The following is a 14,097-nucleotide window of genomic DNA, read 5'->3' as shown; positions in this document are numbered from 1 at the left end:
TTTATATTACCAAAATAATTAACTTTCGAGATTTCCACCTCGTTGTTTTAGTGACATTGTAATTTTTTTCCGAAAAGCTTTAGGATCCTTTATTGGAATTAGCAAATTGAGATTTGAATTTTCATTATTGTCATTATTTTTATTTTCGTATTGATATATATTTTCGGTATTGTTTGGTATAGTATATTTATTATTAGTGTATGTATTCATATCATATTTATTACAATCTTTATTTTTTACATTTATATTTTTCCTATTTGTTAAGAAGGAATCATTTGATGATATATGTTTGATGGAGAAATCGTTACATTTATCATCATAGTATAATTTTTTTTCTACATATATATATTCTTTATTTTTTTGTTTTTTATATTTATCTTTTAATTCATTAACCATATTTTGTACACATGTTAATTTATAATTTTCATTATATTTTTCATCTAAATAATTTTTATAACTAATAATATGTTCATGCTGATTTTGTATATTTGATGGGTCAGTGTTATTTGTAGTTTTTTCATTATATTTATTAAAATGTGTTGATTTATTTTTCACATTTTCTTTATTTATATATGAATTTTTTGTTTCAAATTCTTTATTTACGCAATAATATATGTGATAATAAGACATATCATCTGTTTTGCAAGCTTCGTTATTTATTATAAATGGTGAATTTTTCTTATTAGCATTTTCCTTATTAGCATTTTCCTTATTAACATTATCCTTATTAGCATTATCCTTATTAGCATTATCCTTATTAGCATTATCCTTATTAGCATTATCCTTATTAACATTTTCCTTAATTAGCGTATTCTCAGTTATTTCTTCTATTTTTTGTGATTCAACTTGCTTTCTTTTGTTCATCTCATTTTCCATTACCTTTTTGGCGGTTTTGATTAAATTTATGGAGTCATATAACTTTTTATGTACTGATTCATAAATTATATTTGTTGGCTCTTCATTTTGTTTGTAACTTTTTAATAATATTAAAGAATCAATTAACAATGTTATTATTTCTTTATTTGTTTGTGAAATATTTAGCGAACCAATATACTCATTTTTTTGTAAGCAAATTAATTTATTATTTTTTTTAATAACATTTTTGTAGAATAATAAAAATAAATAACTTTTTAATAAATACCATATAAATACAACTGAAAAAATAAATAAGTGAAGAAAACAAAATAAACGTTTTATAATTATAAAAATAATTTTTTTTGTATATAAAAAAAATATATATATATAATCACTACTATTTTTTTTCATCATTTTGTAATCATTTTTATATTTAACTTTGAATATTTGTCTAATATTTTTATAAATTTTTTCTTTTCTTTCATTTTGATTTTCTTCCCATGAATTAGACTTTTTGGTTTTCAGTTGAAAAAGCAAAATATATAAATTAAAATATATATCTTTTAAAATATATAAACGTTTTAAATTATTTCCCTTAAATTTATTTAGTTTTTTATTTTTGTCTTTGGAATTTACACCTAACTGATGAGCTGATAAAGAACAATGATGATGGAAAAAATAAGAGAATGTATTTTTCATGAAAAAAAAATGTATATAAAGTATAGAATTTATTATTTTATATATTTTAGAATATATTTCATCAATAATTATATTATTTTGATCTAATGTTACTATATTTTCATATTCACATATAGATAATTTTTTTAATACAACATTAAATATTTTCAAATTTTGTTTGTATAAAAAAAAAACAAGATAATATAATACATATTTATAAAATAGGAAAAAAATTACAAAAAAAAATATATATTTTACTGAAAAAAAAGTAAATATAAAAAGTAAATATATATATGATACATTTAGATATCTTATATTATTTTTCAATTTTAAATGTCTTCCTATGTCGTATTTTTCTTCACATTTTTCTTCACATTTTTCTTCGCATTTTTCTTCACATTTTTCTTCGCATTTTTGTTCGCATTTTTCTTCGCATTTTTGTTCGCATTTTTCTTTTAACTCGGTCATTTTTTTAACTCCCCATTCATGTTGTTCATACGAATTCATTATCATATTTAAAAAAAAATCACACACAAGTATTTTCTTATTTTTACACTTATGCAAAATTGCTATGTCAGACAATTTTAGTAAATTTTTAAAATAAAATATGAAATGAATAAACTTTTCTTTTTTACACTTATTATTTTTATTTATTATTTTGTGAATATGCTATTTGTAACTTTAAATCCGGGGTGACATAGTTTGTTATATATGATATCGTTTTCTTCACACATTTTGTAGTTGGCCTTAAAAAGGAAATATGACAGAACAAAAATGTAGCGATAAATATCTAACTAGATATAGTGCGACATGATGTGCATTTTTTTTTTTTTTTTTTTTTTTTTTTTGATTTTATTTTAGCTACTTACATTATACATGTAAATAATTGGAAATGTGGATATAAGAATGGAAAATAAATTGAAGGAGAAGAATATTTTCCTATCATTTTCAGCCATGTTGAACTGTTTCAAAAATGGTATAATACAATACAATATATGATATGATATGATATGATATGATATGATATGATATAATATGATATAAAATGTGCACACATTGTTTTAACATAAGCCAACTAGATATTTTTCATAATTTTTTTTTTTTTTTTTACCCATATACTTACCCTTCTTATATTTCTACTGATTGTGAAAGCAGAAGGAATGGGGATATGTTTCATTACTGACATTTTATAATTTTCAAGGAAATAAATAGTTATATAAAATTAACTCCAAGTTTTACGCTATATATTTTGTTTCTTTTTTTACAACTTTTTTTTAGCAAAATGTTTATTAAAAAAACAATCAAATATTATAAGCCAATTGCACAAAAGAATGAAAAAACGAAAAAATGAAAAAATGAAAAAATGAAAAAATAAATAAATATATTATATATATACAAAATCGCGCAAAGTGTAGATTTGGCTGTGTATATATTTATGAAATAACTACGTACATACATGTATGCTCATTTTCTTTCTTTTATATTAGCTAATTGTTAACAAATATATAACGGTATTTATTTTTTTGTGTATAAAATTTTTTTTATAATATTTTACATAGTATATTAGAATGAGGGGAATATTACAATTTTGTGATAATTTTCCATTTATTATTTATATATATGGGAAAAAATGATTAAGCATATTTTATTTGCTTTATTTTTACACATAACAATATATATTATGTTCATATCATGCAAATTTTATCAAATAGCTAAAAATAGAAATAAACTATTTTACATAACATCTATTGACAAACAAAACACAATTAATAATAATAATAATAATTTAAAAAATATAAAGCTTATTAAAAAAAAAAAACAACAATTTATTCTTTTAAAAAAAAATAAAAATATCATAATTAACTTAAATTCATTTTTAAAAAAAAACGAAAAAAAAAATAATGACTATTCTTCTTTTTTGTATACACATAAAAATTCTGAACATTTAATTGACAATTATTCATATAGTACAAGAAATGAATATAACCATAGTGATTCACATTTTGTAGAAAACACAAATAAAAAACCAACAGAAATATTTAATTCAAATCATCCAGGATATCATGATAATGGAAATGATATAACTACTTATTTTCAAGTTAATAAATGCTTAAAAAAAAATCGTGAAAAAAATGGGTCTCGGAAAAGGGGGCTAGTACTCAAGTATAGTATAGACGAAAAAAAGGGAGAGGAAGACGAAAAACAGGGAGAGGAAGACGAAAAAAAGGGAGAGGAAGACGAAAAAAAGGGAGAGGAAGACGAAAAAAAAGGAGAGGAAGACGAAAACGAATACATGAACAAATTTATAAGCGACTATATGAAAAGAAACGAACACATTTTAAACGATAATGAACAATTTAAAAATTTAGATAAAGAAAAGATGCTAGAAGAATATAACAGTTTAGTGGAAACTTTAAAAAAAAGTAATGAAGCTATAATAAATAAATATAAAGAAAATGAAAAAGAAAATAAATATGAAATAAATGAAAGAACTATAAATAGTTCTAACAAAATTAATATTGAAAAAATAAAGAAAGATATTGAAACATCATTTACTCAAGATCTTGGAATTGAACACAAAATTCAAAGCTACATTAATTTATTTACACAACAAGAAGTTGGGCCACAAAACGGTGTGGAGGATAATACAAAAAAAAATAATGAACACGAAAAAATAGACCATAATGAAGGCGAAAAAATAGACCATAATGAAGGCGAAAAAATAGACCATAATGAAGGCGAAAAAATAGACCATAATGAAGGCGAAAAAATAGGCCATAATGATGGCGCAAAAATAGGCCATAATGATGGCGCAAAAATAGGCCATAATGATGGCGCAAAAATAGGCCATAATGATGGCGCAAAAATAGAGAGTAAAGAAACAGAGTTTATCACAGAAGATGAAGAAGAAGAAAATATAAAAATTTTAAAAACTATTTTAAAAGGAGATTACAAAGATCTAAACAAATTTAATTTTAAATTTTCAAAAAAAGATCTAGAAATGATGAAAAATGTGAATCAAGAAAATGTTAATATGGAAGAAAAAGAATTAATAGAAAAATTGTTTTTAAAAATAATAAATGATTCAAATGTCATAAAAAATATAAATAAGAAAGAAGAAAAACTGTTACAAATATATGATAAACTAAAAAAGGAAAATAAAATAATGAGAGATGAAAATATAGAAAATATAAAATATTATAATAATAAAAAAATAAATAAAGAAAAAAATGAAAAAAATTATGATAAAACAATAATACCAAAAGAAACATTATTTAATAAAGTTTCAAATAAGTTTGTTGAAATTAGTGAAGAAAAAATAAATGAAATGAGTGAACTTGAAATAAAAGAAGAGTTAAAAAAAAGAGGATATCCAACATTTGGTAGTATAAAAGAAATAAAAATGAGATTATTAGATGTAATGAAAATTAAAGAGAATAATGAATATGATGTTAGAAAAATTATTAAAAATCCAGAAGAAAACTTATTATCTAATATCAAATATGATAAACTAAAAAAAAATATTAAAATTTATAAAGAAATGGAAAAATATGGAGATACAGAATCGAAACTTAAGAAAATTGATTCTGCTTTAGAAATATCAAAATTTATAGAAGATCCAGTAGATTATTTGAGGATAGATGCAACACATAAGTTTGTAAAAATGGATGAAGAAACGAATGAAGACGTTTCGAAAATACCAATTATAAATGATGTGAATATAGATGAAGAAATTTCGATGGCTGAAAAATTGAAAAAAAATATAATTTTAGATAATGTAGATCAAGCACCAAGTTTTGTCAATTATACCAATCAAAATGAAAATATGAATGAAGAAACAGAAGAAATGTATAGAACAAATATATTAAAACATGGAAGTTTACAAGAAACTATAGAAGAATTTCATATAAAACATAATTTATGTCTTAATTTTATTGGAGATTTTATTTGTAAATTTTCAAATGCTCATATACAAAATATTAATAAATATAGATATAAAACAAAAGAAGAAATTGATAATTTAAAAAATAATGAATTTGAATATTTAATAAATGAATCTACATTAAACCATGATTTTATTGTATATAAATTTGTTAATAAAAATGACTTAATAAAAAATTATCTGACTACTAAAAATATAATGACACTAATTGAATATGCTAATATTTCAGATCCTGTAGATATTATACATTATTATTCTCCTGAAACATTATTTATGATTAGTGAAGAATATAATATACCTATAAATAAAATTATAGATGCATGCACATCTTTAAATATTAAGTTGCCATATGGTGGCGACACACACTTAAACAAAAAGTGTTTCAACATTTTGACAACTCATTTGAGCAGAACATGATCACCATGCTCACGTTTTTCACGTTTTTCACGTTTTCACATTTTTTCGTGCCATTTTTCGTGCCATTTTTTCGTACCATTTTTAACTTTTAATTCGACTGGTTGCCTTGCTGGCTACTCGACTGGTTGCCGTGCTGGCTGCTCGACTCAATTTTGAGACTACTTAATTGCGATGGATAGTAAAAAGTTCCTAATTATATGCACATCTATGGTACACAAGAGTATGACAAAATAAAATGCAAGTAGATGTGCAATATAAGGATGAAAATGAGGATAACAGATGCAACAGGTTCAGTCGCATGAACCCTGCATCAGTATTAAAAAAAAAACTAAACGTAGAATAAAAGCGACAAAAAAAACACGCATACATATGTGTGGTCGTTTAGTTTTCTTGGGTAATAACAAAATCAGTTATTTCATTAAAACTCATTTTTAATGGGTTTTTGAATTTTGTCATCTTTACCTATTCCACTAACCACATCATCAATTCTTAATATCATAGAAGCTGCTTCAATAGCACTTTTATATATTTGTTTTTTAACAGATAATAGATCCCATATATTTTTGGAAGATACATCTATAATTTCTCCAGTTACACCATCAATTCCTAATTTTTCAGATCCTGGTTTTTCATGTTTTGTTCGTAATTCATTAATACATTTAACAACATTAACTCCACTATTTTGTGCTAAAATTTTGGGGATAATTTCAAAAGCAGATGCAACTGATTCTATTACACTTTTTCTAGAATCATCAAAATTAGCTGCTTCTTTAATTAAATATTGACTTACTCTCATTTCAGTACAACCACCACCATATAATAATTTTCCTTCAAGCATAATATTTTTTGCAACATTCATACCATCATGTAAATTTCTTTCGATTTCATTAAGGACATCTTTTGTGGCTCCTCTTAATAAAATTGTACATGCACGTGGATTTTCACATTCAACAAAAAATGAATAATAATCATCTCCAATTTTTTTAACTTCAAATAATCCACATTTTGTTCCTATATCTTTTTCTACAATTTCATCACATCTATTAACAATTGTTGCACCTGTAATTCGTTCTAATCTATTAAGATCAGTTTTTCTTACTCTTCTTATAACACTAATATTTTTTTTAACAAGAAAATGTTGGGCTAAATCTGAAACACCTTTTTCAGTAACAACGATATCACATTTACTATCAATTATATATTCACACATTTTTTTTACTTCTATTTCTTCTTGCAATAATAATTGATTCCATGTATTTTCATCTAAAATTTCTACATTTGTTTGACTTTCTGCTTTTTTATATTCTAATGTACAATCTAATAATAAAATTTTTGGATTTTTAATATATCTTCTCATTTTTGGATGTGTTATATCTTTATTTATCATAACACCTTTTAATACATAACTATCCATTATATCTCCCCCAGGAATTTTTTCTACTTTTGCATATCTTTTGATATCTATTTCTTTTTTTCCAATAATATTTTCAACCTTAACACATTGTGTTGCTTCTAAAGATAATCTACTAACAATTTTATTGTATCTATTTACAAATTTGGTACTTAAACATGAATCAATAGCTTTTAAAAGATTTTCTTCATTATTTACATCTACTTCTATTGCTATTTCTTCTAAATATTTTAAACTTAAATTTAATGCAGTCATATAACAGTTCACTATAATAGTTGGATGAATTTTATTTTTTAAAAAAGCTTCAGCAATATTTAAAAATTCTCCTGATAATATAACAACAGATGTAGTACCATCTCCTACTTCTTCATCTTGGGATCTACTAAGCTCTATTAATGATTTCGCTGCTGGATGTGCTACATCTACTTCTCTTAGAATACAATTCCCATCATTTGTTATTACAATGCCTCCTAATGGGTCCAGCATCATTTTTAGCATCGCCATAGGCCCGAGAGTTGTTTTGACAATTTCGCTTACTGCTCTGCTTGCCTATTAAATTTGTGAAATAAGCAGATGCATCGTGCATGTAATGCGTACATATATTGTCATAGATACGTGCATAGATACGTGAGCAAAGCCAGTTTGACTTATTCGCAACTATACCTGTATGTTAGATAACTGTGTTTTCCGGCCCTCTTCTCTTTTAGTGTTGGGCTTGAAAACCAAAACTGTTCCTGGATTTTTCATCATCTAAAAGTTTGGAAAAAATAAAAATAAAAATGAAGATATATTGCATAAGTTTGGTAATGTGTATGGAAAGCCCAATACAATGATATGTTTAATTTTGTCCATTTTGTTTCTTTGTTTTTATGACTCTTCCTTTTTTTTTTTTTCACTCCTTTTTTGTGTGACTTACTTTTACCAGTAGATTATTAATTAATTATGTAATAGATTTGAAATATATAAATTTAATTACTCTTTTTAATTTGGTATAATATTTTATTTTATTTTTATTTTTATATATTTTGTTATTTTCTAGTACGCAATATTTATGGAATAAAATAAAAACATAAATTTAATAAAAACATAAATTTAATAAAAACATAAATTTAATAAAAACATAAATTTACATATATTTTATACTTTTCCACAAAAGCTTTTCGTTGTTATGAAAATCAAAGGAAATACACAACATGATAAATAACCATATAGGAATAAAAAAAAAAATAATAAGCAAATTATGTTAATATATTTTATATATATATAAATTTAGATATATAGAAATGGAAATATATATATCATATTATTTGTTTGTACATATTTTGTACTTTATATGTACTTATTCGTATATACATGTATATATTGAAGCATGATAAAAAAAAATTGTTTTAATTAATAAAATAATGAAAAAATAAATAAAATATAAATAAATACAATTTATAATTCTCAAAGGAGAAAAAAATATTTATACTTTTCTACATGTTATGTGTTTACCTAGTTTTTTTTTTAAATATTTTTCCGCCTTTTTTTTTTTTTTTTTTTTTTTTTTTTTTAATACCAAATTAATAATTTTGTACATATATTTTGTTGGTTTTTAATATTTTTCAAAATATTCAATGTATTCCAATATTTTAGTTATTTTTTTTTTTTCTTTTCTCACTTTTTTTACTCGTAAATATTTATATAAACAATTTTATTGACAATGTTGTACTTAAAAAAAAAAAAAAAAAAAAATAATATTACACACCAAATGAAATAGATATAAATTTAATTTGTAAAAAGCATATACTAATAACAAATAAGGACAATATTTAATCGTATGTAAATGTGAAAATATGAAATATAAAAATAGGTTTCATTATGCCATGCCCAAACTTCTAATATTTATTCCCACCTTTTATTTGTGGTACTATTAATTATACCGTACAAAATTGTATTCTCTTCATTTTTATCTCTTTATTTTTATCTCCATTTTCTATCTCTTCATTTTTTAAATTTCATTGTACATATTTTTACAACACATAAAGGAGACTAACTTATTCTTAAATAAATAAAAGAACTGAAACATAATTACAAATATTATGATCACAAAAATTGTATACCCTATTATGACATTATATATGCTTAAAAATATATTTATAATTTATACAAATATTAAGGATATAAGGGAAATAATTTACATCATTCTATATCTCTTTAAGCGTTCTATTTATACAATAATAATCGTACTGTTAAAGTAAAAAATGTATATCATAAATGTGTATGATAAATGTGTATGATAAACGTATATGATAAACGTATATGATGAATGTATATGATAAATATACATTTGGACAATATTTTCTTTACATTTATAAAAATAACGTTACACATTTTTAGTAAGCTATCATATTGGTGTGTGATAATATTCACATTTTCCACACACAAAAGGTGAATAATAAGTGGGAAAATAAATGGAAAATAAATGTGTAAAATGAATGAAAAATGAGTGAAAAATGAGTGAAAAATGAGTGAAAAATGAGTGAAAAATGAGTGAAAAATGAGTGAAAAATGAGTGAAAAATAACATTGCTATAGGAATAAATATTTTGGATAATTAGCCAAATAGTGAACCACTAAAAGCAAAGTTTTGAGCTGAACAATCTCGGAATTCTATGTAAACCCTTCTTGGTTTAACACCTAAATGATTGGAAAGAATTTTTGTAATTTTATCTGCCAATGAAGAATTATTTGATCTATTTATTCCACCAATACTTGTTAATCTAACAAAACAATATCCTTCATTACTTCCAGAAAATCGGAGGTTTTTTTGATAATCATAGTTGCTCATAATATATGCTACTGGTTTTCCTAAAACGTTAGATATAGCTAAAAAAAAAAAAAAGTCAAATAAAATGTGTATATTTATAAATATATGAATGTCATCAGAAATGAGCTACTTATTCCCACATTCTATAAAAGTGTTTTTTTTCCCACATTCTATAAAAGCGTTTTTTTTTACCATCTTCTATTTCGGATAACGCATTTTGAGCTTTATCGTCAGGGATAGAAATGTTTGTTATTAATTCGCAGCAAGGCATTTTGGAAGATTTGTTAAAAATATAAAATTTTTATAAATTAAAATTATTTAACTGTAAAAATTGTAAATTTATCTATTTTTATAAAATCAAAATATTTTACAAATTTATAGTATGCCTTAATACAAGTATGTTAAAAATATATTATAAAAAAGATTGAAAAAAAATCGAAAGAAATCGAAAGAAATCGAAAGAAATATTATACGATTTTTATAATAATATATCATCTAGTTAAATAATTAAAGTAAGCATTAATTTTTCGAAAGTGCAATAATACTATTATTATTAATACATACCTATAATAATGTATATTTACAATGTTAAAACAATTCGAGAGATGAAAAAATATGTATATTTTAAATATCAGCACATATTATTGTGAATAAAAAACACCGAAAAAAATAATGCCTTTTATTCGCACTAATTAATACTAGATATTTCTTTTATTCAAATGGTGATAATTAAAAGTGGAATGAAAAAAAATAAAAAAAAATAAAAAAAAAATATAAATTTTCAAGTTCAATATAATGAAGCAAAAAAATTAAAGTTTATTATAACATAGATATAAACATGAAAATGGAAATGAAAATGAAAATGGAAAGAAAATGAAAATGGAAAGAAAATGGAAATGAGAATGAGAATAAAAATAAAAATGAAATGAAGATGAAATGAAGATGAAATGAGTAACCAATTTTAAATAATTCATGAAGGCATGCGCAACACAAACAACGTGTTTTTTTGTAGTTTATCTTTTTATTACATTCTGGTCTGGTTGTATATAATATATTTTTATATATGAAAATTATAAATATTTTGGCCATGCACTTATTTAATATAACTTAAAAAGGAAAGAACCATAATGTCTCATTATATTTGTAAAAATTTACTTAAAAAAAAAAAAACACAATATAAATAATTCCGAAATATGTCTATCTCCTCACTTTCATCTTATATGTGCAACTAAAATTTGTATTTGCCTTATTATTTTTATTTGCCTTATTATTTTTATTTGCATTATTATTTGCGTTATTATTTGCGTCATTATTTATAATATTTAAAAAATTGTGCTGAAAAAAAGCATAACAAAAGTGAGGTGTGTGCACATATTTACATACATTTTGTTAACCTCAAAATTAAAAAAAAAATGTATAACTGTTTTAATTCATAATCCTCAATTTATTTATATATTATTATATAAAAAATGAATTATGAAATTTCATATTCATTTTGAAGTGAATTATATACACTATCATAAGAAGCTGATTCGTTATAATTTTGATTAAACTGTTTTACTATAAATGGCTGATAAGATTTTCCATTAATTTGATCTAATTTATTTTTATATTCTTTAATATATAATATAACTTTTTCTTTAAATGATACATAAAACTGATTAATTATATTAGTAAAAGCAGATAAATATATAAAAAATGTTATTAAAACCATAAATAGAAAAAAGCTTGTAGAAATATATCCATGCTTTTCATCATTTTTATTATTATCATTTTCATCATTATTTATATTCGATTGAATTTGCATTTTATGATTTCCATCAAACTCTGTATCCTCTTTTAAATTATTTAATTTAGTTTCATCATTTTTATTTCCTAATATACTTAAAACATCAAAAGTTTTTTCATGTAAATTATTAATAGCATTATTTTGTATATTTGAATTTACATTATATAAAGTTGTAGACAAATTTGATGCAGGAATGTTATCTATCTCATTTTGGTTTTTATCATAATCAATATCTTTTATAAATTCCATATTTAAAAAATTATTATTTTTTAATTTTGTCGAAATATTTTTCATATTTATATTTTCTTCTTTTTCATTATTATCACTATATTTTTCAAGTGCAATAAAATCAGAAAAAGCAGGAGCTATATTATCATTTAAATTTATATTATCATTTTTTAATATTTCGAATATTTTGTTATTTTCTTTATCATTTAAAATTTTTTCATTTTTTTCTATATTTTTTAAATCTATATTATCAAGATTTATATTTTTACATTGTGAAATACATTTTTCTAATGATTTATAATTAGTATAAGACAAATTTTTTAAACTTTTTTGTTTATCTCCATTTTCATCAACATCTTTTTCTAAATTTTTGTAACAATTATTTAAACATATTTTAAATTCGATTAATGGGTAAATGTCCCCATGTGTATCTCCTTTATGTTCTGTATTTAAAAGAGATAATAAATTTTTATCATTTAAATTTTTGTTATCTTCATAATAATATTTTACTAAGTTCATTAAACTTTTATTATCATCATCTTTATTTTTTAAATCCAAGTTTATATTTTGTATATTATTAATTCCTGAGCTTGACTCATCAATATCGTTTGAAATGTTTTTATTTTTTTCGTCGTCATTTTCATCACTTTTAGATTTCCAGAAAGAAAAAAAACTGTTTTTTTTTTCTTCTTTATTATTTTGATTTTCTTCAACAACATTTTCCACACTTTCCACATTTTCTACGTTTTCCACATTTTCCACATTTTCCACGTTTTCTACGTTTTTATTTTCAGTGTGAAAAAATGAATCAAAAATTGCCCATTTACTTTGCACATTGTTATTCGTTTTTATTGCATCTTGTTTAGGTTCAGTTTCTTTGTTATCTTTTTTTTTTCTAAAGAAAAAATATGATTTATTTTCTTCATCACTCTCTTTAGTAATCATATTGTTATTATTATTATTATTATTATCATTGTTGTTGTAATCATTTTCTACTTTTTCATTTTCTTTATTTTGGTTCACATTTGAAGAGAATAAAAATTTGAACCATTTACTTTCATTCGTATTTTCACCCTTATTTTCACCCTTATTTTCACCCTTATTTTCATCCGTATTTCCATTCGTATTTCCACCCTTGTTTTCGTTTTTTTCTTTTTCTAACTTTTCTTTAATATTATCATGACCCTTATTAATATTTTGTATAAAATTCCAAAACCCTTTTTTTTCCTCACCTGTATTTTCTTGTTGAGATATTTCACTCGCGTTGTTACTATTGTCTGACGATTTAAAATTAAAATTAAACAATTTTGAAAAAAATAATTTATTTTCTGGATTTTCTTTTAATTTATTTAACTGATCTTTACTATATTTATCAATTTTATACAATTCTTCTGCTGGACTTTTTTTAAAAATTGAATTTATATAATTTATATTTTTTGATATATCTTCATTTAAATTTGTTATATGTTTAGTTACATTTGCAGTGTTTTTAAAAAAACTATCTTTTATATTTTTTATATTGTTATTTAAGATAGAGCTTAATGAATTGCTCATCGATTTTAGTACACCGTTAGGTGTATTATTATTATCACCAATTATTTTATTAAAACATAATGTATATTGAATAAAGAGTAGAAATACAAATAAAACATATATTAGTCGTTTCATTCTTTTTTCCGTTTTTTTATGATAAACTGGAGATACTACACAAATGTGTGTATTGTGTAAAAAGTTAAAATTGTGAAAAAAATGAGCGAGGAAATAATATATATTATGCAAATATTTTATACGTGATTATATACACATATGAATAAAAGAAAATTTTCAAAATTTACACAAAATTATACAAATTTTAATTGCCACAAAAGTTGGCCAAAAACAAAATCGTCCTCTGAAATATTCACACATTTGGTGGGAAAGTAAGGAATAGTAAAATAGAATAAAGACAAAATGAAACAAAAAAAAAGA

At 22.3% G+C, this 14,097-nt stretch overlaps 6 protein-coding genes across 6 annotated transcripts; 1 reads left to right on the top strand and 5 right to left on the bottom strand.

The window, feature by feature from the left end:
• Nucleotides 1-18: 18 nt before the first annotated feature.
• PY17X_1446900 (conserved Plasmodium protein, unknown function) lies at nucleotides 19-2,046 on the bottom strand (the record flags this gene model as incomplete). Its single annotated transcript, XM_723184.2, has 1 exon — nucleotides 19-2,046. The coding sequence occupies one exon, from the start codon at nucleotides 2,044-2,046 to the stop codon at nucleotides 19-21; it is 2,028 nt and encodes a 675-aa protein (XP_728277.2).
• A 140-nt stretch (nucleotides 2,047-2,186) lies between these two features.
• PY17X_1446800 (conserved protein, unknown function) lies at nucleotides 2,187-2,719 on the bottom strand (the record flags this gene model as incomplete). Its single annotated transcript, XM_022957630.1, has 3 exons — nucleotides 2,187-2,279; nucleotides 2,403-2,495; nucleotides 2,657-2,719. The coding sequence occupies 3 exons, from the start codon at nucleotides 2,717-2,719 to the stop codon at nucleotides 2,187-2,189; spliced, it is 249 nt and encodes an 82-aa protein (XP_022812988.1).
• A 444-nt stretch (nucleotides 2,720-3,163) lies between these two features.
• Nucleotides 3,164-5,893, top strand: PY17X_1446700 (conserved Plasmodium protein, unknown function; the record flags this gene model as incomplete). Its single annotated transcript, XM_723082.2, has 1 exon — nucleotides 3,164-5,893. The coding sequence occupies one exon, from the start codon at nucleotides 3,164-3,166 to the stop codon at nucleotides 5,891-5,893; it is 2,730 nt and encodes a 909-aa protein (XP_728175.2).
• Nucleotides 5,894-6,311: 418 nt separating this feature from the next.
• On the bottom strand, nucleotides 6,312-8,054 carry PY17X_1446600 (CCT chaperonin subunit gamma; the record flags this gene model as incomplete). The annotated part of the gene is made up of 2 exons (XM_723084.1): nucleotides 6,312-7,853; nucleotides 7,968-8,054. The coding sequence occupies 2 exons, from the start codon at nucleotides 8,052-8,054 to the stop codon at nucleotides 6,312-6,314; spliced, it is 1,629 nt and encodes a 542-aa protein (XP_728177.1).
• A 1,845-nt stretch (nucleotides 8,055-9,899) lies between these two features.
• PY17X_1446500 (macrophage migration inhibitory factor) lies at nucleotides 9,900-10,383 on the bottom strand (the record flags this gene model as incomplete). Its single annotated transcript, XM_022957628.1, has 2 exons — nucleotides 9,900-10,171; nucleotides 10,305-10,383. 2 exons carry the CDS (start codon nucleotides 10,381-10,383, stop codon nucleotides 9,900-9,902), a joined length of 351 nt encoding a protein of 116 aa, XP_022812987.1.
• A 1,203-nt stretch (nucleotides 10,384-11,586) lies between these two features.
• Nucleotides 11,587-13,797, bottom strand: PY17X_1446400 (conserved Plasmodium protein, unknown function; the record flags this gene model as incomplete). The annotated part of the gene is made up of 1 exon (XM_721142.1): nucleotides 11,587-13,797. One exon carries the CDS (start codon nucleotides 13,795-13,797, stop codon nucleotides 11,587-11,589), a length of 2,211 nt encoding a protein of 736 aa, XP_726235.1.
• Nucleotides 13,798-14,097: the final 300 nt, after the last annotated feature.

This window comes from Plasmodium yoelii (genome assembly GCF_900002385.2).
Source record: "Plasmodium yoelii strain 17X genome assembly, chromosome: 14".
NCBI lineage: Eukaryota > Apicomplexa > Aconoidasida > Haemosporida > Plasmodiidae > Plasmodium > Plasmodium yoelii.
Note: the sequence above shows the minus strand (reverse complement) of the source record. Positions and strands in the feature narration are given on the sequence as shown.